The 23,047-nt window shown below is 39.6% G+C and overlaps 1 protein-coding gene across 2 annotated transcripts; it reads left to right on the forward strand.

The window, feature by feature from the left end:
- The first annotated feature begins 4,480 nt into the window (after positions 1-4,480).
- Positions 4,481-18,327, forward strand: TMEM9B (TMEM9 domain family member B). Of its 2 annotated transcripts, XM_006728498.3 has the most exons (5): positions 4,481-4,719; positions 6,833-6,924; positions 10,610-10,718; positions 12,592-12,726; positions 17,114-18,327. In XM_006728498.3, exons 1-5 carry the CDS (start codon positions 4,615-4,617, stop codon positions 17,267-17,269), a joined length of 597 nt encoding a protein of 198 aa, XP_006728561.1. In that variant the 5' UTR covers positions 4,481-4,614; the 3' UTR covers positions 17,270-18,327. The 2 variants fall into 2 exon arrangements, with proteins under 2 accessions (XP_006728561.1, XP_081654768.1); XM_081798642.1 differs by lacking the exon at positions 6,833-6,924 and having other exon boundaries at positions 4,485-4,719.
- The last annotated feature ends 4,720 nt before the right edge of the window (positions 18,328-23,047 follow it).

Below are 23,047 nucleotides of genomic sequence, written 5' to 3' on the forward strand. Positions count from 1 at the left end.
CCGCATCGGGCTCCCTGCTTGGCGGGGAGCCTGCTTCTCCCTCTGACCCTCCCCCCTCTCATGTGCTCTCTCTCTCATTCTGTCTCAAATAAATAAATAAAATCTTTAAAAAAAATAAAAAAAAATAAAGGGTGGGAGGAAGGGTGGACAAGAAAATACTCTAGGAAACGTAAGACAGGATAATTAAAATGTAAAAATTCCGAAGAAGATTTGGAATATGGAAATCTTTCAGAAAAAAAGAAGTAGAAAAGAGAATAAATGATAAATTATCCTAGGACAAAAACTGTGCAGCAGGCTTAGAGGACAACTAGTCCAGAATGAAGGACGATGACAGACTCCTGGAGGGTTGTCTTCAGTTTAAAAAATAAACTAATAGGCTACCTGATGTGTTTGAATGTACTGAGAGGAGAGTTTTGGATAAATTAATTATAGATAGTTGAGTGCTAGCCACAAGAAAGCATGGAAAAAGAGGCAATGGCTAATTTCAGTCAAAAAACCAATATGTAATATTATGCTAGTGGAACCAACTATGAATAATATATACAGATATAATAATATAATGAGGTTATTTACCTAAGATGATATAGATACACTGAAGGATAGAGAAATAATATATGTGTTTATGAGAGGGCATTAGAGTATATATGCATAGTCTATTTCCTATAGGAAGAAGTAAAATAATAGACCAAACTGAAAAATCAAGAACTAGTTATAAGCATGTTATTAATAAAATTAAAATATACTATATTAGTAAAAATAAATACAAATAATATACTTCATGTATTTGAAAATCTTAGAGAGGAGGGACTGTTTTCCTTAAGTGTTCCCTTAGGACACTGGGAAACCAACAATACTGATTTAGCACTACTCTGAAAGAAACTTAAAATTCTCCCTGCTTTGGTACCAAACCTTGTGTTGCTTGGTTATTTTAGGGACTCCAGTAACTTATCAGCAATAGGGGCACCAGCATCTCTAGGAACAGACAATATTCTGGCCCTATACATTGTTGTTATCCAGGTGGGGACCAGCAAGTGATGTGGCATACACACGTACATGGCTTTACAGGAAGTGGAGGACAGAAAATCTCACTAAAGAAGGTCAGGTAGGAGGAAGCATCCTGGCCAGGCACATGGTAAAGGAGAAGGCTCATATAAGACATTCCTGGGTATGTTCAGAAATAGCTGAAAGAAACTGTGTGTGTGTGTGTTTGTGTGTGTGTGTCCCCTCCCATAACCACTAAAGGCACAATCCAAGGAAACCATCTGATGCTGTGCGTGCCTCTATTTGTTCTGGACTGGCATGGCCTGGGAAAGTGCTGAGTAGATCAGGTAGGGTGGAAAAATAAGAAGGGGACATCCAAAAAGCTGTTTGATCACTGGAGGGGAAAGGGGATGAGGGGGCTGCAGACAGAGCTGCTAAAACCATGGTCCCACATACATGGAACTGTTGTCCCTTCTGCTTCCTAACCTTCTGACTTCCACACTTAAATCCCCCACCAGGGAATTTTTCAGGCCTCACAAAGAAGTGAGAGGGCCCAGTCCAGGTGGGAGGGTGCCCCTGGACCTGTGTCATTCCTTAAAAAAGAATGAAGTAGGAAAACGGTCACAGGGAAGCAAGGAAAAGGGAGGGGAAGAGTGGGTACTAAGGGAAAAGACTGGGTGCTAAGTCCACTTTGCCTATAAAAAGAACACTGATGTGGCCTGTAGTTCTAGGAAGACCCTAGGTCAGAAATCTCTCCTCTCCTGCCTACTATGATGACTCAGATCCCATCCATAGTTCTTTGGGCTCAGCATCACCTTCTCATGGTCAGAAAGGAACCATGTAGGGACTGGTTCTTTGACAAGGCCCTATGAGCCCCTCCCATTCACCTTTTCCCTTCTCTGGGTCCCCACAAACATTGGTTTTTACAATATCCCAGTTTTGGGGCGCCTGGGTGGCTCAGTGGTTAAGCATCTGCCTTTGGCTCAGGTCGTGGTCCCAGGGTCCTGGGATCGAGCCCCGCATCGGGCTCCCTGCTCAGCAAGAAGCCTGCTTCTCCCTCTCCCCCTCCCCCTGCTTGTGTTCCCTCTCTTGCTGTGTCTCTCTCTGTCAAATAACTAAAATCTAAAAAAAAAAACAACAACAAAAAAACCCAAATCCAATATCCCAGTTTCTAGGTACAAAGATAATAGGCAAGGCCCCTGCCCTCAAAAAGCTCACCATATCTGAGTGGAGGCTGGGAATATAGAGGCAGATATGAAAACATAATTTTACTATAGTAGGGTTAAGTTATGAAATATTTGCACAAATACAGAAGGGAGTACACTTAAGTAAGTCTTTCTAGCTTGGAAGACCCCTGACCTAAGCGGAAAGTGTTATTTAGGTGTGAGCAGGGCAGAACAAGAGGAACTTACCTCTTTACTTCCCTTTTTTTTTTTTTTTAAACCTCTTTATTTCGATTGCATCACCTAAAATTACTTTCATTTTTTTGGTGGACATAGACCTCCCCCAAACCCTTGGCTCTGGCTGTGCAGCAGGCTTAGACACCTTTCTCCTTACCCAAGCCTGAGTCTTCATTCAGTCTCCAGCCAGGCAACCATCTTACAGTCACACTCCACTCATGGTAGCCATATTCTATATTCTAGGACAGTGATGCCTAACATAAATACTACATTCTCTAGTAGCCACATTTAAGAAGTAAAAAGAAACAAATGAAATTATTTTAATAATATATTTTATTTAATCCAATGTATCTGAAATATTTCAACCTTAAAATAAAAATACTGAGTTTTTTTAGGGGTATTTTTTTGTACTAAGTCTTTGAAATCCAGTGTATATTTTACACTTACTCAATTCTGACTAGCCACATTTCAAGTGCTCAATTACCACATGTGGCTAGTGGCTACTGTACTGGACAGTGTAACTCTAAAATTCTGCTTCTATGATTATACTTGGTAATTCTCCATTAAACAGATAAGGTCCATCAGACAGAGGCATTACTATATATTTACTTTAAGCCTCTGTACTCCCAGTCAAGGCCCTGAGAACAATTTTGAAGAAGAAAAGGCCTATGAGGTTTTAGCCAGAGCGAGCACTCCCTTTAAATGTCAGACCTGGACAATTAACCCTAAATTGATCCCAAACTTGCTTTTAGCAATCACAGATCCACAGTGCCTCACAAACACATTTAACTCCAAGGGTCTCCAGGTTGTTCTCTGGCCAGCAGAACACCCACAACAAAGACTGGATATCTCACTAATCTGACAGTACCTTCACAGGGCAGCCTGGAGGGCCTTTGATGAAAGGGCATCCGTCCTACCCCTCTGGTTCTGGTTGGGACTAGGCACCACTTGCCACTTGGGATTGAAAGGGGCTAAATACATTTGGCACAATATCAGACACCCTGTGTTAGATTCTGGCATCAACAATAATCACGTGGGAGGGGCACCTGACTGGCTCAGTCGTAGAGCACGCGACTCTAGATCTCAGGATCCTGAGTTCCAGCCCTATGCTGGATACGGAGCCTACATAAAATAAAAAATTTTTAAAAAGGCAAAGGAAAAAGTCACATGGGAGAAAAATATTTTAAAAAAATCTAATTAAAACATTTCTGCAAACTAGGAAAAGAACTACCTTTAAGTTTTCTTTAAAGAAAGAAACATGGGTATTTCATGGGAGAATCTTAAGTCCACAGATAGGAGTTCAATCTCTTCATAGTGAACCAAGAACCAGAGGCCCATAAAAGGTAAGTGTTTTGCCCAAGGTCATCCAGCAAATCTGTAGTGGTGGTGATGAGCTCTGTATCCTTTCCACTATCCCGCTCCACACTATCTTCACTCACTGAAAAATATCTTAATTGGAGACACTGTGCCATCTCCAGGGTTTTCCTCAATTACCTGCAGAGGATGACCCGCACCAGGAAGACCGGTCAGCGCTCCCCCAACTCTGACTTAGAGGCCAGCCGCCCTGAATAGGATTGTAGCGCCGCAATTCCCCACCTTCTGGAGTCCGGGCGGAGGAGGCTACTAGGGCGGTTCTTTGGCCAACTCCACACCTTCCGGAGCCTGCCCCGGCCCGGCCCAGCCCAGCCCAGCCGCGCCGCTGTGGCCCAGGTCCTGCGCCTGTAGGATGTGCCGCCCTCTCAAGCGATCCCTGGGGCTTCGGCTCCCTCTAGCCTCAGGGGTCTGGCAACGAACGGCTCCGGCCTCGCAGGGGTCGCTGGAGGCTCCCGTCTGAGATCCCGGGTTTGCTGGGGGTCTCTCTGGGCGAGAGGGCTTCCCAGGGCACTGGCGGTCCACAGCCCCCGCTGCTTCTGCGCCCAAGAAAGAGCCTCGCGCCTCAAAGCTCTGCGGGGCCGAAGTTGCCCGGCCAGTGGCGCCCCCTTCGTTTTCCCCGCCGGAGTGTCCGCCGGGCAGGCGCCGGCACAGCGCCCCCTCCCTGCCCTGCGCACCAGGAACCGTTTCCGGGGCGGATGCTTTTTGTAGCTGACCCGGCGCGGCCGGTGACGCCAAGGCCCAGACGGAAGTGCGGGCGGAGGAGCCCGAGCCGGAGCCGGAGCCGGATCCCGAGCCTGAGCCCCAGCCGGGAGCAGGTCTCGGGGGCTCCGGGCTGTGGGAACCGCTGGGCCTGGCAGCGATGGCGACCCTGTGGGGAGGCTTCCTTCGGCTTGGCTCCTTGCTCAGCCTGTCCTGCCTGGCGCTCTCAGTGCTGCTGCTGGTGCAGCTGTCAGACGCCGCCAAGGTGAGTCCGCCCAGCCTTCGCTCCAGACAGGAGCTCCTCCCCTGCTCCGGCCTTGCGGAGACTGAGTCGGCCAACCTGCTCCCCACCCCATTCCTCTTCCAGCCCTGCCGGCCGGACCCCTAGCTTCACAGCTCTTGCAGCATCCCCACCCAACACCCTACTGCCTGACAGCACTCTCGCCCTCCAGCCCTGACAGTCCGACAGTCACTGCCCCCACTGCCACCCGTAGCCCTGACACTACTCCCCTCTTTCCCGCCTGATACCCCGCCCCCGTCCCCAGCTCCACCCATCACAGTGCCCACAGCCTGGACAGCAACTCCTCCACCTCCTAGGCATTTCCCTTCCCAGCCCCGACAGCACCCACCTCAAACTTTATAACCTTTCCAACTCTGAGAGCCTTTAACTTTCCACCCTTAAGCTCCTTAAGTCTACCGCCGCCCTCCACCTGTCTCACAGACAGCCTTCTTCCTGCCCCGCCCCCATTCCCTAAACCAAAATTACGAGAAGCCTCCAGCCGACGGAAATCTTCCCGGTTAGGAACTAACTCATTTTAACTCATCCCTGAACTAGTTCCCTTCCCAGTGTAGGAACTTGCCTCTCCTGGCAGCCTTCCTTGCCAGTGGGACCTACACAGTCTCACCAGCCTAATATCCTGACCTAACTCCCTCCAGGATCTCTTGGCCCCTTTTTTGCCTTCTTTCTTCCTGACATTTTAGTGGGGAAGGAAGGGTCCAAACTACAAGGGAGGTAAAGTTGTAGCCTTCTCCCCTGCTCCACTTCTTGGCCCATATAGCCTCCTCATGCTACTCTTTAGTCCCCTTCATGCTCCTACCCTCCACACCTGCTCTGCCCCCGTACACACTTGTGCTTCCTCCTTGATGAGCTAGTTCCTTACTGGGGAAAACAGAAGGAATTCACATTAATATGATGGGAAAACAGAATGAAATTGCATCTTTTAAAGGTAGGAGCTTTAATCTAGAATATCTTTAAATACAGGGGCTGGGAAAGACAGATTAAATGCAGACAGATCAGGGAGTTTTGATCCGGAGTTCTTTTTGAAATCTTTCCTACCTCCCACCAGAAATAGGGATAAAAGCAAGTCTCCTGTCTTTCAAAATATTGCTGACATCCTCTGCATATCTCCTGTCATCACTTGAAGAGTGTATTGTAATGATGTGTTTATCTGTCAGTCTCCATTACTAGGGTGTGTCCTCATTACTGGCAGGAACCATGTCTTACACTTATCTGAATCCACCTCATTGAGCACAAGGTCCAGCACTGAGCAAATGCTCACTAAGTGGTTGCCGAATTGTCAACAGCTCTGCCAGACATAACACTATATATAGGAGCAGTGGGCCTTGTCCTCTGGGAACTAATGAGCCACTTGCCTTCTCAGATAAATTCCCCTTTGCTGATGAAGCTTCTCCTATTCCCTGTACTCATATATTTAGTCACCTCTTTCTCCATCTCTTGAAACTTGCTTTATCAGTAGTTATCCTCTCTGTCTACCAGGGATTAGAAGCAAAGTTTCCTGGGAAGCGTAGACCAAACTGATCTCAGCTAGACTCCAGCTACTTCCCTTGTATACTTCCTTTCTAAATATAGCTGAGTGTCTCTAAAATTTTCACCCCTTCTGTAGAGCTCTGGTCCGACCCCCTTTATCCATATTAGCACCATTCTACCAAAGGGTCGAAGGATGGTGTTTAGAAGAATTGTGACTTGATTTGTGAGTAATTTTTAATTTGATTCTTCCCCATCCTTTTGTAATTGGATTCTTATTTGCAGGCACAGTTATCTGTCTACTGTGTCTTTTTACTGGCAGGTAGATGGTGGTAACATTAACACAGTTGGACTGTCACGTGACCTATAAATGTGATTAATAAATCACAGATCACCTACAGGTATTATTTCAAAATAATTTTATGTAATATATAATGATTCATTAGCATTACCAAAAAAGAAACTATGACCTTTAAAAACTTTTATCTCTCAAAACGAATAGTTTTAGAATATTTGGCAGGGGATGCTTAGCAAAATGTATATGGTGCAGTTTTTAAAAAATATTGATGCTAAACTGTTAACAAGCTATACTAAGTTTCCATTTTGGTTACAGAATTTCGAGGATGTCCGATGTAAATGTATCTGTCCTCCCTATAAAGATAATTCTGGGCATATTTATAATAAGAACATATCCCAAAAAGATTGGTAAGTATTTTAGATTACTGAATTACCTGTCAGAGTTCTTTTTGTGGTTGTCACTGTTAGCCCAGAATGTTCATCCAATGTATTGTTTCCTTTTTAAATACAGTTGACTCTTGAACAATGTAGGGCTTAGGTGTGCTGACCCTGGCACAGTAAAAAATCTGCATATAACTTTTGACTCCCCCCAAACTTAACTGCTAATAGCCTACTGTTGACCAGAAGCCTTACCAATAAAACAGTTGATTCACACACATTTTATATGTTAAATGTATTATATACTGTATTCTTAGAATAAAGTAAACTAGAGAAAAGAAAATGTTATTAAGACAATCATAGGAAAGAGAAAATACATCTGCCATACTGTACTGTATCTACTGAAAAAAATTTGCATACAAGTGGACCCATGCAGTTTAACCCGTTGTTCAAGGGTCACCTGTATTTCTTTTTAAGTGTGTCAAACTCCACTTCTATTTGAAAAAGTGAGAGTAAGGCCCTGAGTGCGTGATGTAAATGTAAAGGAATATAGCCAAAACACTAAGCCCCAAGTAGGGAGGGTTTTATAAGGGACAGAGTTGAGTTTGTGGCACCTACACTGCCCATAGCTACCTTCCTGTGCCCTCTTAAATTTTGTCTCTCTTGCTTTTCAGTGGAAGGTAAGCAAGCCTCATTTATCTGGGTTATAATTTTCACAGCTTGTAGGTTTTGATGATATATTGCCAAACACAGGAGACTATGTTTAAAAGTGTCAAAAGGCTCAGGAAGGAATGGGAATGGGCCACGTATATCCTAGTTTTCCCTGTTGGTGTGCCGTGGATATAGGTATATCAAGAAGTTGCTCCCTCAGCTCTTGGAATATCAGGCAGGCCTGTGATGACTGGGATCTTGACTCACTAGTCACCAGCAGTCTTCTCTATTTATGGATCTTACAAATGATAGCTTTTCTACAAAGCATAAAAGATTGGGAAGCAGTTGTTTTGTAGCAGGATGGATGGGCTCCTTCTCATGAATTGTGATGTTTTATGGCTTGTAAACATGGTAGAATATTGCTGGGATAGGCATATAAGAAGAATAGCTCCAAATGCTAGGAACTTTCACATGTACCTGATTTCACTGCTAAATAGCCAGCAAAACTTTGAAAGCAAAATTAAATTCATTTGGTTACAATATTTCAAGTTGACTTTGAAAAAGAAAAGGCAGCCTATGAGCATGTTTCTTTTTTCTTTTCTTTTTTTTTTTTTTGAGCATGTTTCTTTTTTTCTGATGCCATTGTCTGTTCTTCCCATGGTATACATTTAGATTCAATCTGATATTTGATAAGTGTATTCTTGAAAACTTCTTCTGAACTTCTGTGCTCCACTTTAAATTGTCTCATACTACAAAGTGATTTAGCTATATTATAGATTTTATACCATCAAGTTACTTTTATGATACAAGAAAGCTCAAATAAGTTTTTAAGTTATTCCTATACATTTTCCAAATACACTAAGCGCTTAAAATTAGTTTAATTTATTATCAGCAATAGAATGTGACGCCTATTATTTGAGTGGCAGGTGAACTCACTGTTCAAGTGTTTAGCACTAATCTTTTCACTGACTTTTTATAATTCCAGGTTCAGACAGAACCATATGCCATTCACTCTGGTTTTTGGTCCAAATAGGGAGCTTTGAAAAAAAATAGTTGAAAACAAGGCTTGTTTGCGATTTTTCTTCCCCCTCTCCCGTGCTTCCTTCCTGCAGCTCAGCCTTTTACTGGAGATAGATTCTCAGCTGTTAACTTGTTTTAGAAGGGTAAGGAGGTTATGATTAATTAGGATGTTATGAATTTACAAAGCCTCCAATATCTATTTGGTCCTAGATACAGTTTTACCTTCTGGCTTCCATTTTGTCCCATTGTTAGCTTTAATTCTTTATTGACTTACGCTGTCTGACAGTAGAAAAGTTTGAGTTCTCTAGTTTGTGTTTGAGGTGTGATGTTAGCTGATAATATCCTTGTTTTGGCACTAGGGGGAGGTGTTGCCTAGTTCCCAGAGTGGTTGAGTTCTGTGTCTAAGTTCTGTGTTTTTGACTAGCTGGCCAGACCAACCTTCCTCTCTCACCCTGCACAACTTTTGCACAGCACTCAATATCTCCTTGTTATTAAACTGTATCTGTACTTAAACAGAAACACTCAATACTCAACACTTAGCTCCCCAAGTAATTCCTAGGTATTGTTATGAAGGCTTCTGGAGGTGAATTGGGAAACAGGGAGATAAGTCTTATTTTCCTGAGGTTCAGAGAGCTACAGGGGAGCCAACCTAGGCGGTAGGAACCCTGGGTTCTGGTCCTTTTACCCTCTAATCTACTCTGTGACCTTGTACAGGTGACCTCTCTGAAAGTATATTGGCCTGGATGACCTCTGTGATTGAGTGGGATTTAATTTCCTCTGCCCATTTTATGCCTGCATCCAGCTGGATACATTACTGGTTTTCTTATATGTTTGCAACAGATAACACAAACTTGTATGGTGTGAGTTGTGGGACCTTACCATACCACCAGTTGAGGCTTATTTTTTTGTTAGTATTGTTGTTAAAATTAAATTACCTGTTAGGGATAACTGATTGAATTTTTATCATTTATGCCATTTTGGGTTTTCTCTCATGCCACGGCTCAGAAGGACTGGAACACAAAAAAGTAGATTTTGCCGGGCAGAGGGAAAGATGTAGCCTAGAGCATTGGGTGCCCCCAAGAAAGATGGGTGGAATGAGACAGGATGCTATCAGTTCTTCAGACAGCCAGAAGTGCCTGAGGAAGAGATGACAAAAGAAAATTGCCCAGCAGTTGACAGGATAGGAGAGTTTTGCCTACATTTGCTGAAGGAGAACAGAGTAGTAGGCTCTTAATAGTTGGGGAGAGTCATAATTTAATTATTTCCTAGAATTGACAGATTTCTGGGAAAAGATTTTTTTGATGGAATATCTTTTTTCATAAGCCATAAATAAGTGGCCTAGAAAATGGGGAAAAAATAAAGAACATCCAACAACAAAAACATTTAGCCTTTTATTATTTTTTATATTCTTCTTCTGGATAATCAGTTTTCAATTTTAAATATTTCTGTTGTCATAATCCTATTTCTTCACGTTTTCAATAGACTTTTACTCATTTAGAAAGGTAGTTGTTTCTTTTCTTTTTTTTTTTTTTTGAAAAGTAATTGTTTCTTACTGCACCTTTGAGTGCTCAGTTTCCAGAGTTTCAGAATTTAGCAGCTGTTCAGTGTGATTAGCCATTCATATACCACTCTGTGGCAGTTAGGATTGATGTTAATTCATAAAAGAGATAATCTCATATTTGAACAATGCCCCAAGATACTTTAAATCATTTAAAGCAATTTTTTTTCTTGGTAAATGAACAAGTCTAAATATAACTTGATGTGCTAAGTAGTTTTTGATCCCATCTGAGACTTTTCAGGTGCATTTTTAACTGTTAACAGCAGCAGTTTTGAGAATAGCTACTGCATATGTGTCTTTATGGTTCTTAGACTATTAAATCTCACCCAATTGCTAATACTGAGAGAGCAAATGATTTCATTTCCCTTATTATTTGTTCCTTGAATTCTTAAGTTCAGTGATTATTCTGGATCTCAGGAAAGTTTTGATCAGTATAAGTAGAAAATCCAGGTAGGCTGAAGCAATATTTTATCCTTGTTTTTTCAGCGATTGCCTTCATGTTGTGGATCCCATGCCTGTGCGTGGGCCTGATGTAGAAGCATACTGTCTACGCTGTGAATGCAAATACGAGGAAAGAAGCTCTGTTACGATCAAGGTAAAAAAAAAATTTTTTTTCATCTCTTCTGCTTCTGGAATAGTTTTTGATGGTATCTAGACAAGAAAGAAAATTTTGGACATCTGAATTCTATTTCATTCACTCAACCACTGTTCTTCCCTCCCCTCCCCATCATCCACTACCCCCTTCCTTCCTCATCCCCAGTACCAGCCCCAGAGGAACAGTGGGTCTGTTTCTGCCTGCCTCATTGAGATGCTTTGTGGATTACTTAGGACATGTTACATAGGTGTGATATGTGAAATGGCACAAAAATGCCCTGTGTGAAATTAGCATATCCTGAAATATATCCCAGCTTTTCTGTGGGCCATGTATGTCAGAAGCTAGTGAGAGTACAGCATGACTAGGTGCTTTTCTTCCTGCCCTCTCAACCCTTAGGGAAAAAAATAGACTATTCTAGAAATATCACTTCTGGATTCTAAGATTTCCTTTATTTTTTATAGGAAATAGAATGTAGATCACTCTCATCACCATTTGGACCTCTAATGAGTTCAGTTACTTAATTATGGTGGCTAACAGTTCTTCTCCCCAGTTTTTTTATATGGAGCTTCCCATTCATTCCCCCCTCCCCCAAGAAAAGCCCTCATGGAGAATCTGGGGTGGTCAGCTGTTAACAGTTACAAAGATTTCTGTGGGAGAGTTCCTGCTCCAGCAGGGTGCTGTCCTGTAGAAAAATCCTCACTGTACTTCTTTATTTTTCAGCTAAGTTTTTGATGTGTAATTTCAGACCCTAAAAGTCACTCGTTGTAAGTGTACATTTGAATAAATTTTAGGAAATTTAAAACAATTTTTAAAAATTTAGTGTTAAAAACATTCCCATCACCCCAAAAAGATCCCTCATGCCCATTTACAGTGAATCTCGTTCCCTCCCCTAGCCTTAGACAATCACTGTTCTGCTTTGTGTCTCTACAAATCTGAATATTTCATATAAATAGAATCATACAACATGTGGTCTTCTGTGACTGGTTCCTTTCGGTTAGCATAATGTTTTTGAGGTTTATCCATGTTGTAACAAGTTATCAGTATTTAATTCCTTTCTATTACTGAATATCATTTTATTATATGAATATAACATATTTTCATTATCCATTCATCAGTTGATAGACATTTGGGTTATTTCCAGATTTTTACTATTATGAATAATGCTGTCATAAATATCTGGGCACATGTCTTTGTGTCGATATATGTATTCCTGTCAGGTAGATTCCTTAGACAGGTAAGTTTATTTTAACTTTTTAAGAGACTGCCGATTGTTTTCCAAAATGGTTGTCCCATTTTACATTCCCACCAGCGATGTGTGAGGGTTCAGTTTTGCCACATCCTTGCTATCATTTGGTACTAATTATAGCCATCCTAGAGGTGGTGGGAGAAGGGTGTCACACTGTACTTTTTGACAGCGTACGGATTAAGATCTCAGGAAAATCACTGGCCTGAAATGTATTTTTATATATCTAAATTAATCTAAAAGAGTATTCTGTGGAAATTCATCTGAATTAAATTTTTTGTTAGGGTTCCTTTAAATTGTCTAAGCACGTGCTGCTGAATCTAGGACACTGTATTCAGGTAAAAAAAGAAAACTGGTGTGTGAGCAGTGGTGACAAATGATTTGCAGTAGGTGAAGTTGGAGTTTTGAAGACTCATAATAAGATCCCAAAGACAAAATGCTTTCTTTTCTCTTTTTCTTTAAATAAGATTTTGGTGAAAAGTTGAGTTTGTTTATGTTGGAATCTGGTTTGTATAGGAATCCTATATGCTTAGCAGAAAAATCAGTCTTCACTGTGGCTTCACTATTATTACACAAAATTCTGATTTCTTGGCTTGAATAGAGATGTAACTTACTTTCAACTTCCTTTAGGTTACCATTATAATTTATCTCTCCATTTTGGGCCTTCTACTTCTATACATGGTTTACCTTACTCTGGTTGAGCCCATACTGAAGAGACGCCTGTTTGGACACTCACAATTGATACAGAGCGATGACGATGTTGGGGTAAGTACTTGGCATGCCCCAGCTGGTGTATGGCCAGTCTCTGTCATCACCTGATATAAAGAGCAAGTGAAAAATAGTTGCAGATAGATGTTCATGTGCTGGAGCAGATCCTCAACTAGAGAAGCTAAGGACTGTTTTAATTTAGTATATGTCTCTTCATGAAGAAATTGCTCTGGATAGCCATCAATATGGTGGTCTAAATTGATGATCGTTGGTGACTATACTGTACAAGGCTTTGCCCTTTAGTATCAAGGACACAATGTTCATTGCCTTTCCCTGTTTAAACTCAGAAAAGCTTCTGAGATAGATTTCTCCCCAAGCTCCTGCCTGAATACCATTCCTGTCAACATGACCAAATATATAGAAGGCAAAGAGGCTTTAGTGAAGGGAAGCATGAAGACAGTGTTCTTTTCTTAATGAAGTGCAGCTTGATAACCTGCTGATGTTTTAGATTTCTTTTCTCCTCCTTCTTAAAAAATCTATGATTTTTAGAGAAAAACAAAACCATCATTTCTGCTTCTCTTCCTGTCTTAAAAACACATTTCTATTTATACATATAGTTGGTATAATCAGTGTATAAATTGTTTTGTGGTCTCCTTTTTGTATTAACATTACTTCTTTAAAAAATGTCTGGTAATTAAAAAAAAAGATGTCTGGTAATTGACATAGTCCACAAACTTGTTATTCAGTATAGTTTAGAATTATATTGTTTTGTCATTAACCTGTTTGGGCCTATTTTCAAATTTTCCACTATTTTAGTATTCTATATATAATTATTTTTAGAAATTACTTTTTATTTTGGATTACTTTATTGGCCTACGTTCCTTAAAATGGATAAAATTCAATAGAGTTTCAAGAACCAATTCCGAAAGCTAAAGCCAGGGTGAACCCTTGCTAACTATAGTCAGAAGTCCTTTTACTCTGGAATGGCTTGTGGACCTGTTGATAAAAGATGGGAAGAGGGAATCCTGACTGGATGGCTGGAGTTATTACTACAAACAGAGCCTGCTTTTTGATCAATACATTGTTATTGTATGACTATCAATTATGAATAGTCAACTTATTTGGGCAAGATTTCATTTATGTTTTGTCAAGAACTTTCATATAAACACCTCTGTTTGCCTCTTTTTTCCTTCCTTATTAGTTCAACCAACACATAATGAGTAACTTTTCTGTATCAGGTCCTCTGCTAGGTACTAGGAATAGAGAGATGAATAAAATAAACAGACATGTAAAAGAAATGACTAATTATAGTATGTTTCCACCTTTTATTTTTAATCATGTAAGAAATACCTATTCATTTTTGAAAAGTATCAGGAGGGGATTATTGATAGGCTGGGAGAAAGGTCAAGACTAGAGATCTGATGTGGTCAAAAACCAAGCATATGGGGCTAATGAGGAAAGAGAGCTAGAAGGACAGGAGGTTGTGTACCAGAAGCATTAGAGTCTCTAGTACTGTTCCCATGTTACTTTTCATTCACATATGACAAACCGGGGGAGTGGGAAAGGGAGAAGCGGGCTTCCCCGTGGAGCAGGGAGCCCGACACGGGGCTCGATCCCCGGTCCCTGGGATCACGACCTGAGCCGAAGGCAGACGCTTAACAACTGAGCCACCCAGGCGCCCCTGTAAAGGATATAGTTTAAGTCAGACTTTCTATCTATCCATGTGCCTATTAAGAAATAGTTTATGGGGGGGTGCCTGGGTGGCTCAGTCCTTAAGCGTCCCGCTCCGCGGGAAGCCTGCTTCTCCCTCTCCCACTCCCCCTGCTTGTGTTCCCTCTCTCGCTCTCTCTCTCTGTCAAATAAATAAATAAAAAATCTTAAAAAAACAAAACAAACCTTATCCTTTACAGTATTAAATATTTGGTTCCTGATTTTAGAAATAAACAATATTAATGTAATGCACATAGAACATAAAAGAAATGGATGCACAAATATGTAGATGAAAACATGTAGGAAAGGCATTTGATTGGTGGGGTCATGGGCTTAATAACCATTTTGTTCACCAGTGATAGATTCTGTGCATATATTAACTGAAAACATTATCTCTGAGAGTCCTGGCTGACTCTTGAATATCTATTGAATTAATTCTGGGCAGAGAGAGGTTTTCTAACCTCTGGCTGTGAATTTATAGTAACAACTCTGTACAAAAAAAAGTTAAATTTAAATTCCTACAATTGTTGCTTATCTTAACATGAGAATTCTTTACTATTTATCTGCTTTTAAAAATGTTTCTGTTTAATTCTCCATTAAATCCTTTCATCTTGTTTCATTTTTGTTCATTGTAGAGCATTTTAAATCAAGTGAGAGTTAGTACAAATAGTTAAGAAGCTCACTGCAAGCAGTCACAATATTTATCGTATCATATATCCATGACACATCATTACTATTATCAAAGCATTACATTAAAACATGTTTTGTGTTTATTGTAATTTTATCAGGTGTAAAAAGAACAAACCTATAAAACGGGTAAATCTCTATTTGCATTCTTCTAGCATCCATGACCACGAGCAGCTAGTTCATTCTTGTTCTGATAGGTGGTAGGTGGAAAATGGATAAAAGGATTAACTGGTTTGTTTAGTCCTTTAAATTTGTTCCTTAGGGAAGTTTTGCTCCCCCTACCTTGAAGGGTAGATAACAGGACTATGAAATTGAGAGCTGCTCTGCTGAGAAAGTACATCCTTCCTCCCAGTCTTGTTTATGTCAAAACAAACTAATGGTAATACTATTTTATATACAAGTTCACCGAAGCATTGTATTCCCAAAGAGTCATTTTAATCCACTTGAACAAAATCAGTGTGTTGAGATGATATGACACCAAGTCAAGGTGAGTTGAGCTAAGTCCTGTGTTCATTTTTTAGATGACCTTGGATCAGTTTATTTCCTTATGGGAAATCAAGTAATCCAACAACTTTAGCCTTCCTCGTTCCTGACTTTTTTTTTTTTTTAAATCTTTGAAACACTTTGAACTTTATGGAATTGTTTTAATTATTTTCATTTGTAAGGTTAAAAATAAAAAAAATGGGTCTTGCTGTTTGCCTGTCTTGTAACAAGTTGTTACCTAAATTAAGCAAAAATTTGAGAAAATTTCGTTAAAGAAGGCAGGGAAAGATCCCTTATAGAAAACTTTTTGATGTCTTTGAAATGTAGACATTGTATAAGTGCCTTACTGTAAAAAGAAGACCAGGTGTTGTAACTCCACATAGTTAAAGTTGTATATATAGTTACGTGGTTGTGTATCGCTTTCCATAGACATGCTGACTCCTGCCTTGGATGTATAATAGAACTTCTGTAAACATGCACAGCAAAATAATATTTCTTTCTTTGAGGCAAGGTTTAATGTAAGAGGTACAACTTGTGACTTGGATCCTATGTTGGAACATTTAGAAGCTTTGTTAACACAGGGTTCAGGAAAAAGAGATCAAGGAAAGGGCAAACAAAAGCAATAAATTAATATTGAATCCTTTTTGTCATTTAGGCAGCTGTGTTTATATCTCATTCATAGATAGATTAGCATGGTGGTTTCCTGTGTCATGACTACAAACATCAGTGGCATTAGTTTACTTTGACCAGGATAGGTTGGTTTTCTACACAGATACCTGGGTAACCCCTCAATAGCCTCTTTCTTAAGGCAGCAACTAACATGGAGGCCCCTGAGTGCTCAGCAGTGAAAGATTCAGGTGTTTATCTAATAAAAATGCTGAAGTAATAAATCCTTACTGTCCTTGGTAATAGAGAGTGATTGTAGCACTTGAGTTGTGTGTCTTCATTACAGACTGGGGGAGGGGGAAATGAAAAGGATTTTGGAAACCAGTCCACTTGGTGTATGTGTTAAAGGTGCAGGGAAATATTAAAACCAATCAAGATAAGATCCTGTCAACTCCTCTCCCAAGGGTGAATGTGGCCTCAAGCTGGCAAGTAACACTTCTAAACAGGAGTCAGGAAAGTAAAAGACAAGTCTTTCCTCTGCCAGATTAGCTATATAGTATTGAATACAGCAGGGAAAAGCTCTACTTCCCATATCTGTAACATGTGAATATTAACATGAAAAAAGGTTTTCTTCCCCTACCTGTCAGGGAAGGCTGGTCTTTAACCTAAATGACCACTGTCTTTGTCTTGGTGCTTGCTTCTTACGGGAAATGTCTTTGGAAATGATGACTCATGCAAACATTTCACAAATACCTCCTCATCACTCAAGCTACTTGAAACACTTATTTCTGTAGTTGAGTTCATCCTACTTCTGGCACTTGAGTGCCTAGGAGTGCTTGGCCCAAGAGATGGTCTGTTTGTAAAGTCCAGCCACTCTCTGGCTGGATAATTGCTCTTTTGTGCGTGTGTTGTACACTGATCATGCCATCTCTGATGATCTCCATTACTGGGCTTTCAGGATCACCAGCCTTTTGCAAATGCCCACGATGTGCTGGCCCGCTCCCGCAGCCGAGCCAATGTGCTGAATAAGGTAGAATATGCCCAGCAACGCTGGAAGCTTCAAGTTCAAGAGCAGCGAAAATCCGTCTTTGACCGTCATGTTGTCCTCAGCTAATTGGAAATCAAATTGAAGGTGATTAGAAAGAAATGAGGCAGACAACTGAAAAAAATTGACTGAGTTTTCCTGGGTTTTGTTTTAATACCCTGTTGATTTCACCAACTCTTGCTGGGAAATTCAGAATTGGAAACAGAAATGTGCTTGGTATTTTGTTTTCTTGTTAACGTATTAATACAGGCATTTTTAAGAGCACACACCTCAAAGTCAGCCAATTAACCTTTTTCCTATTTGTGACTTTTACTAATAAAAATAATTCTGCCTGTAAATTATCTTGAAGTCCTTTACCTGGAACAAGCACTCTCTTTTTCACCATACAGTTTTAACTTGGTTTTCAAGATAATTTTCAGGTGGTTTTTTTTTTTTTTTCCTTTCTTTCTTTCTTTTTTTTTTTCTTTCTGGCCGGAGAGGGGAGGGATGTGCGGGAAGTGGTTAACATAACTTTTCTCAAGTCACTTTACTAAACAAACTTTTGTAAATAGACTTAACATTCTGTTTTCAAGTTTCATTTATACTTTGCAGTGTAGCCAGCCTCATCAAAGCCCTGACTTACCCATTTGAATTTTGCACTGACTATATTATCTAGGTATCTGGTTGGCCTGTGGCTGCACTTCATGGTCAAGTGGATCTGAACTACCTGGTGGCTCTTCATAAAATGCAGATTTTCCTCATGTACTGTGATGTCTGATGCAATGCATCCTAGAACGAACTAGCAATTTGCTAGTTTACTCTAATGACTAAACATAGTCTGGTGTGTGTGGTCTTTCTCATCTTCTTCTAGTATCTTTAAGGATGAATCCTAAGAACTTGGACACTTGCAATAAAGGAATTTTCTTTTAACCCCAAGCATCTCTGGATTGGTGACATACACACATTTGTCCACATTTCTGGTCAGGTGGAGAGGCAGCTGTTTGAGCTCTAGTGTGTGTAGCTTTGAACTAAGACTGGAGTTCCTTGCTGGGTGCCTCCCTCTGAAAGGTATAACAGTTATTGGATAACTGGCTTTTTTCCTCCTATGTCCTCTTTGGAATGTAACAATAAAAATAATTTTTAAAACACCAGTGTTTCTTTCCTCCTTCTTCTGCTGTATAATAAACTCGAAGATACAAAGACATTTGGTCCCCTGTTATGAGACTACTCTTTTATAACAGTGGCTCATCATAAAATATTGGAACTAAATTATCTGTGTGTGCATGTGTGTGTGGAGGAGAAGGGAGAAAGAAGAAATGTATGGTACTTAGATGGGGCTCTGAAAGTATACAAATATTATTTTGACAAATTGAGAGATTAAAATTCATGAAGAGAAAAATAAAATGCATGAAGGAGGGCTTGTTCAAAGAAATTCTTGGCAAAAATTATATTTAAATTACATTAAATTAATAAGGTTGAGGTTCTAGGAGTTCTTAATGGTTTTTTTGGTTAGTAAAAAACATATTTTTTAAACGTACAAACCTAACCTAAAATTATTGATTTTATTGTTAGTATTAAAAGGTGTAAGTAAGTTCAACTACAACCAAGTGGAATTTATCTCAGGTATGCAAGGCTGATTGAACATTCAAAAATCAATAAAATCTATCACAACAACAGGATAAAGAAGATAAATGACATGACCCTATTAATAGATGCAGAAAAAGCATTTGACACAATCCAACACCCATTTATGTTAAAAAAAAAAAAAAAACTCCGTAAACTAGGAATAGAGGAGAAACATCTTTATAAAGAACATCTACAGAAACCTACAGCTAACATCATACTTAATGGAAACAGAAGCTTTCCTGTTAAGATGAGGAACAAGGCAAGGATACCCTCTCTCATCACTTCCTTTTCAACATCATACTGCAAATTTTAGCTAATGCAATAATAAAAGGTATACAGATTGGGAAGGAAGAAATAAAACTCTCTTTGTTTACAGATGACATGATTGTCTACGTAGAAAATCCAAAATAATTGACAAAACCCTAAAACTCCTGGAACTAATTAAAGTAGTTATACAAAGGTTGCAAGATGGAAGGTTAATATACATAGGTCAATTGCTTTCCCATATACTATCAATGAACAAGTGAAATTAAAAACACAATACCTTTAATGTTAGCAGTCCCCAGAATGAAATAGGTATAAATCTAACAAAATACACATGAGGAAAACTACAAAAGTGATGAAAGAAATCAAAGAACTAAATAAATGGAGAGATATTCCATATCCATGGATAGGACGGCTCAATATTAACAAGATATCAGTTCTTCCTAATGATCTATAGATTCAACACAATCCCTGCCAAAAATCTCAGCAAGTTATCTTGTGGATATCAACAAACTGATGCTGAAGGTTATATGATGAGGCAAAAGACCCAGAAAAGCTGACACAATATTAATGGAAAAGAACAAAGTTGGAGGACTGACACTATTTGACTCTAAGACTTACTATAAAACTACAGTAATCAAGTCAGTGTCAGTGTGGTATTGACCAAAAAATAGATAAACAGAACAGAGAGCCCAGAAATAGACCCACACAAATGTAGCCAATTGATCTTTGACAAAGGAACAAAGGCAATACAATGGAGAAAGCTTTTTTTTTTTTTTTAGATTTTATTTTATTTATTTGAGAGAGAGCGAGAACAAGCAGGGGGGAGAGGTAAAGGCAGAGGGAGAAGCAGACTCCCCGCTGAATAGGGAGCCCAATGTGGGACTCGATCCCAGCACACTGGGATCATGACCTGAGCCGAAGTCAGACACTTAACTGACTGAGCCATCCAGGTGTCCCTAGAAAAGGATTTTCAACAAATGGTGCTGGAACAACTATACATCCACATGCAAAAAAAAAAAAAAAAGCAAGACACAGACCTTACACCCTTCAAAAAATTAACTCAAAATGGATCATAGACCTAAATGTAAAACATAAAATTAAAAATTCTAGAAGATAACATAGGAGAAAATCTAGATATCTAGATGATCTTCGGTTTGGTGATAACTTTTTAGATAAAAGACAACACGAATCATGAAAGAAAGGAATAATGATAAGTTGGAGTTCATTACAATTAAAAACTTGTACTCTGTGAAAGACAATGTCAAAAAAATGATAAGCCACAGACTGGGAGAAAATATTTGCAAAAGACATACCTGATAAAGTTCTATTATCCAAAATATACCAAGAACCCTTAAAACTCAACAATAAGACAACCTGATTATAAATGGGCCAAACACCTGAACAGACACCTCACCAAAGAAGATATACAGATGGAAGATAAGCACACACCACACCACCACATGTCCTTAGGGATATACAAATTAAAACAACAATGAGATACTACCACACACCTATTAGAAGAGCCAAAATCCAGAGCACTGATAACACCAAATGCTGGTGTGGATGTGGAGCGACAGGAACTCTCATTCATTGCTGGTGGGAATGCAAAATGGTACAGCCACTTTGGAAAAAAATCTGGCAGTTTCTCAACAAAACTAACATGAATTTATATGATCCAGTAGTCACACTCCTCGGTATTTACCCAAATAAGTTGAAATCTTATGTCCGCTCATGGATGGTTATAGCAGCTTTATCCATAATTGCCAAAACTTGGAAGCAACCAAGATGTCTTTCAGGAGGTGAATGGGTAAATAAACTGTGATACATCCAGACAATGGAATATTATTCATCACTAAAAATAAATGAGTTATCAAGCCATAAAAATATGTGGAGGAACTTTAAATGCGTATTACTGAGTGCAAGAAGCCAATCTGAAAAGGCCACATACTGTGTGATTCCAACTGTATGACATTCTGGAAAAGGCAAAACTATGGAGGCGGTAAAAAAAACAAACCAACCAGTGGTTGTCATGTATTGGGGGCAGGGAGGGATGAAAAGGTGGAGCACAGAGGCTTTTTAGAGTAGTAAAACTGTTCTGTATGATACTATGATGCTGGATACATGTCGTTATACATTTGTTAAAGCCCACAGAATGTATAACACCAAGAGTGAACCCTAAGGTAAACTATGAACTTTGAGTGATGATGTGTCAATATTGGTTCATCAATTGTAAAAATATATTACTGGGGGGAGATGTTGGTAGTGGGGGAGGACATGCATGTGTAGGGAAAGGGGTGTATGGGATCTCTTTGTACTTTCTGCTTCATTTTGCTGTGCATCTAAAATTACTCTAAAAAGTCAAGTCTAAATAGAGGAAAATAGGGGCGCCTGGGTGGCTCAGTCGTTAAGCGTCTGCCTTCGGCTCAAGTCATGGTCCCAGCGTCCTGGGATCGAGCCCCACATCGGGCTCCCTGCTCAGCGGGAAGCCTGCTTCTCTCTCTCCCACGCCCCCTGCTTGTGTTCCCTCTCTCGCTCTGTCTCTGTCAAATAAATAAAAATCTTTAAAAAATAAATAAATAAATAAATAAAGGAAAATAAATTTAAAAGGTATTGTAATAAAATTTAGGTTCATATTGACCTTCCTGGTTATGGCCTTAATCTCTATTTAAAAGAATATTGATCAACATTATGAGACTATTACAGATATTTTCCATAAATAATTTTGATAGAAAATCATATAAACCAGATGAATGGGGAGGCATTCTTTTTACAAAAGAATTTGTTACAAGAGTCTAGTTTTGTAAGCAAACCTTTCTACTTAGTATTGTTATGTGTTGTCATATCTACATAAAATAGCTAAACCAGAACTAAGCAGTTCTGTTTAACTGTAAGCTGCTTTGCATATAGTTTCTAAATGATCACCTATAAATCACGTTAAGTCTGACACAGCCCAAAATACAGCATCTTAGCGACAAAACAGGTAAGAGACTCTTCTTCAGAGTAGCCCACTGGGGGAGAATAGGAACATGGCCTTTAAGAAAATTCCTGGGCACAGTTGATAAATGATGAATTTTATCAGCTGATTATTCCATTGTCGTTAACTATCAACCATGCCCACTTGTTAAATGTCCAGATTTTGCTGGTGATTAAATCATCTGGAAGAGTGGGAGGCATTTGGTTTGGAAACCGGGAGTCCTAGGTTCTGACCCCTGCTCTGTTACCAGCTCTGCAAGCTTAGCCAACTCACAACGTATGAGGGATTGGAAAGAAGATTTCTAAGATTCCTGCCATCCCTAACATTCCATAAAGTAATTATATGTGCAGTTGTAGCTGTGTTTTTTACATGCTAGGTATTTTTAATATCTTTGAAAAGTTGAAGTTCTTATGCTCAGCAGGGCTACCAGAATCTTAGCATTTTATCATTAAGACCTCATCATTTATTTCCCAGAAGACAGAAATCTGAGATTTTCTCAAGATAGGTGCATTTGTTAGCTGTGCATGTATCTGGAGCTGCAAAGCCCCCGCACCAATAGTCTGTGCTGGTTTCTTTTAAAAACTTGTATTCAATTTCTACAAACACTTCCATCCTCCACTAGGCTTCCTATCTTGATCCTCTTCTTTACTGCATTTTTCATTCTATCACTCTGTTGTGCTGTGATTAAATTTTCTTCTTTGAATAAAAGATGATCATATTTAAATGCTACCACACTGATTGGTGAACTTTTGGGAAATGCTCAATAAAAAAAAGCTTCTCATCAGTGTGTCTACAGAGACACTAAGCTTTTTTCCCCAAGAATTATGCGTAGTCTACTTAAAGCCCAGAAACTGTTGAGTGGCATATATGAATGACTCAGATTTCATCTGGGTCAAGGTTTAAGACATTAAAATGATCTGTCAGGATAGAACCCTACCTGAAGAATTCTTGTGTGTGATTGGCTTCGTTGGCATCTGCTTCGCCTTTTTTTTTTTTTAATA

The sequence above is a fragment of the Leptonychotes weddellii genome, chromosome 11 (assembly GCF_054177405.1).
Source record: "Leptonychotes weddellii isolate Sample4059 chromosome 11, ASM5417740v2, whole genome shotgun sequence".
NCBI classification, from domain to species: Eukaryota; Metazoa; Chordata; class Mammalia; order Carnivora; family Phocidae; genus Leptonychotes; species Leptonychotes weddellii.

What these genes read in the sequence shown, in the direction of transcription:
- TMEM9B (XM_006728498.3), top strand. Translation starts at nt 4,615, where the DNA reads ATGGCGACCCTGTGGGGAGGCTTCCTTCGGCTTGGCTCCTTGCTCAGC. An exon ending in AGCTGTCAGACGCCGCCAAG is followed by an intron (nt 4,720 to 6,832) that starts GTGAGTCCGCCC and finishes TTTTGGTTACAG; the next exon opens with AATTTCGAGGATGTCCGATG. An exon ending in AACATATCCCAAAAAGATTG is followed by an intron (nt 6,925 to 10,609) that starts GTAAGTATTTTA and finishes TTGTTTTTTCAG; the next exon opens with CGATTGCCTTCATGTTGTGG.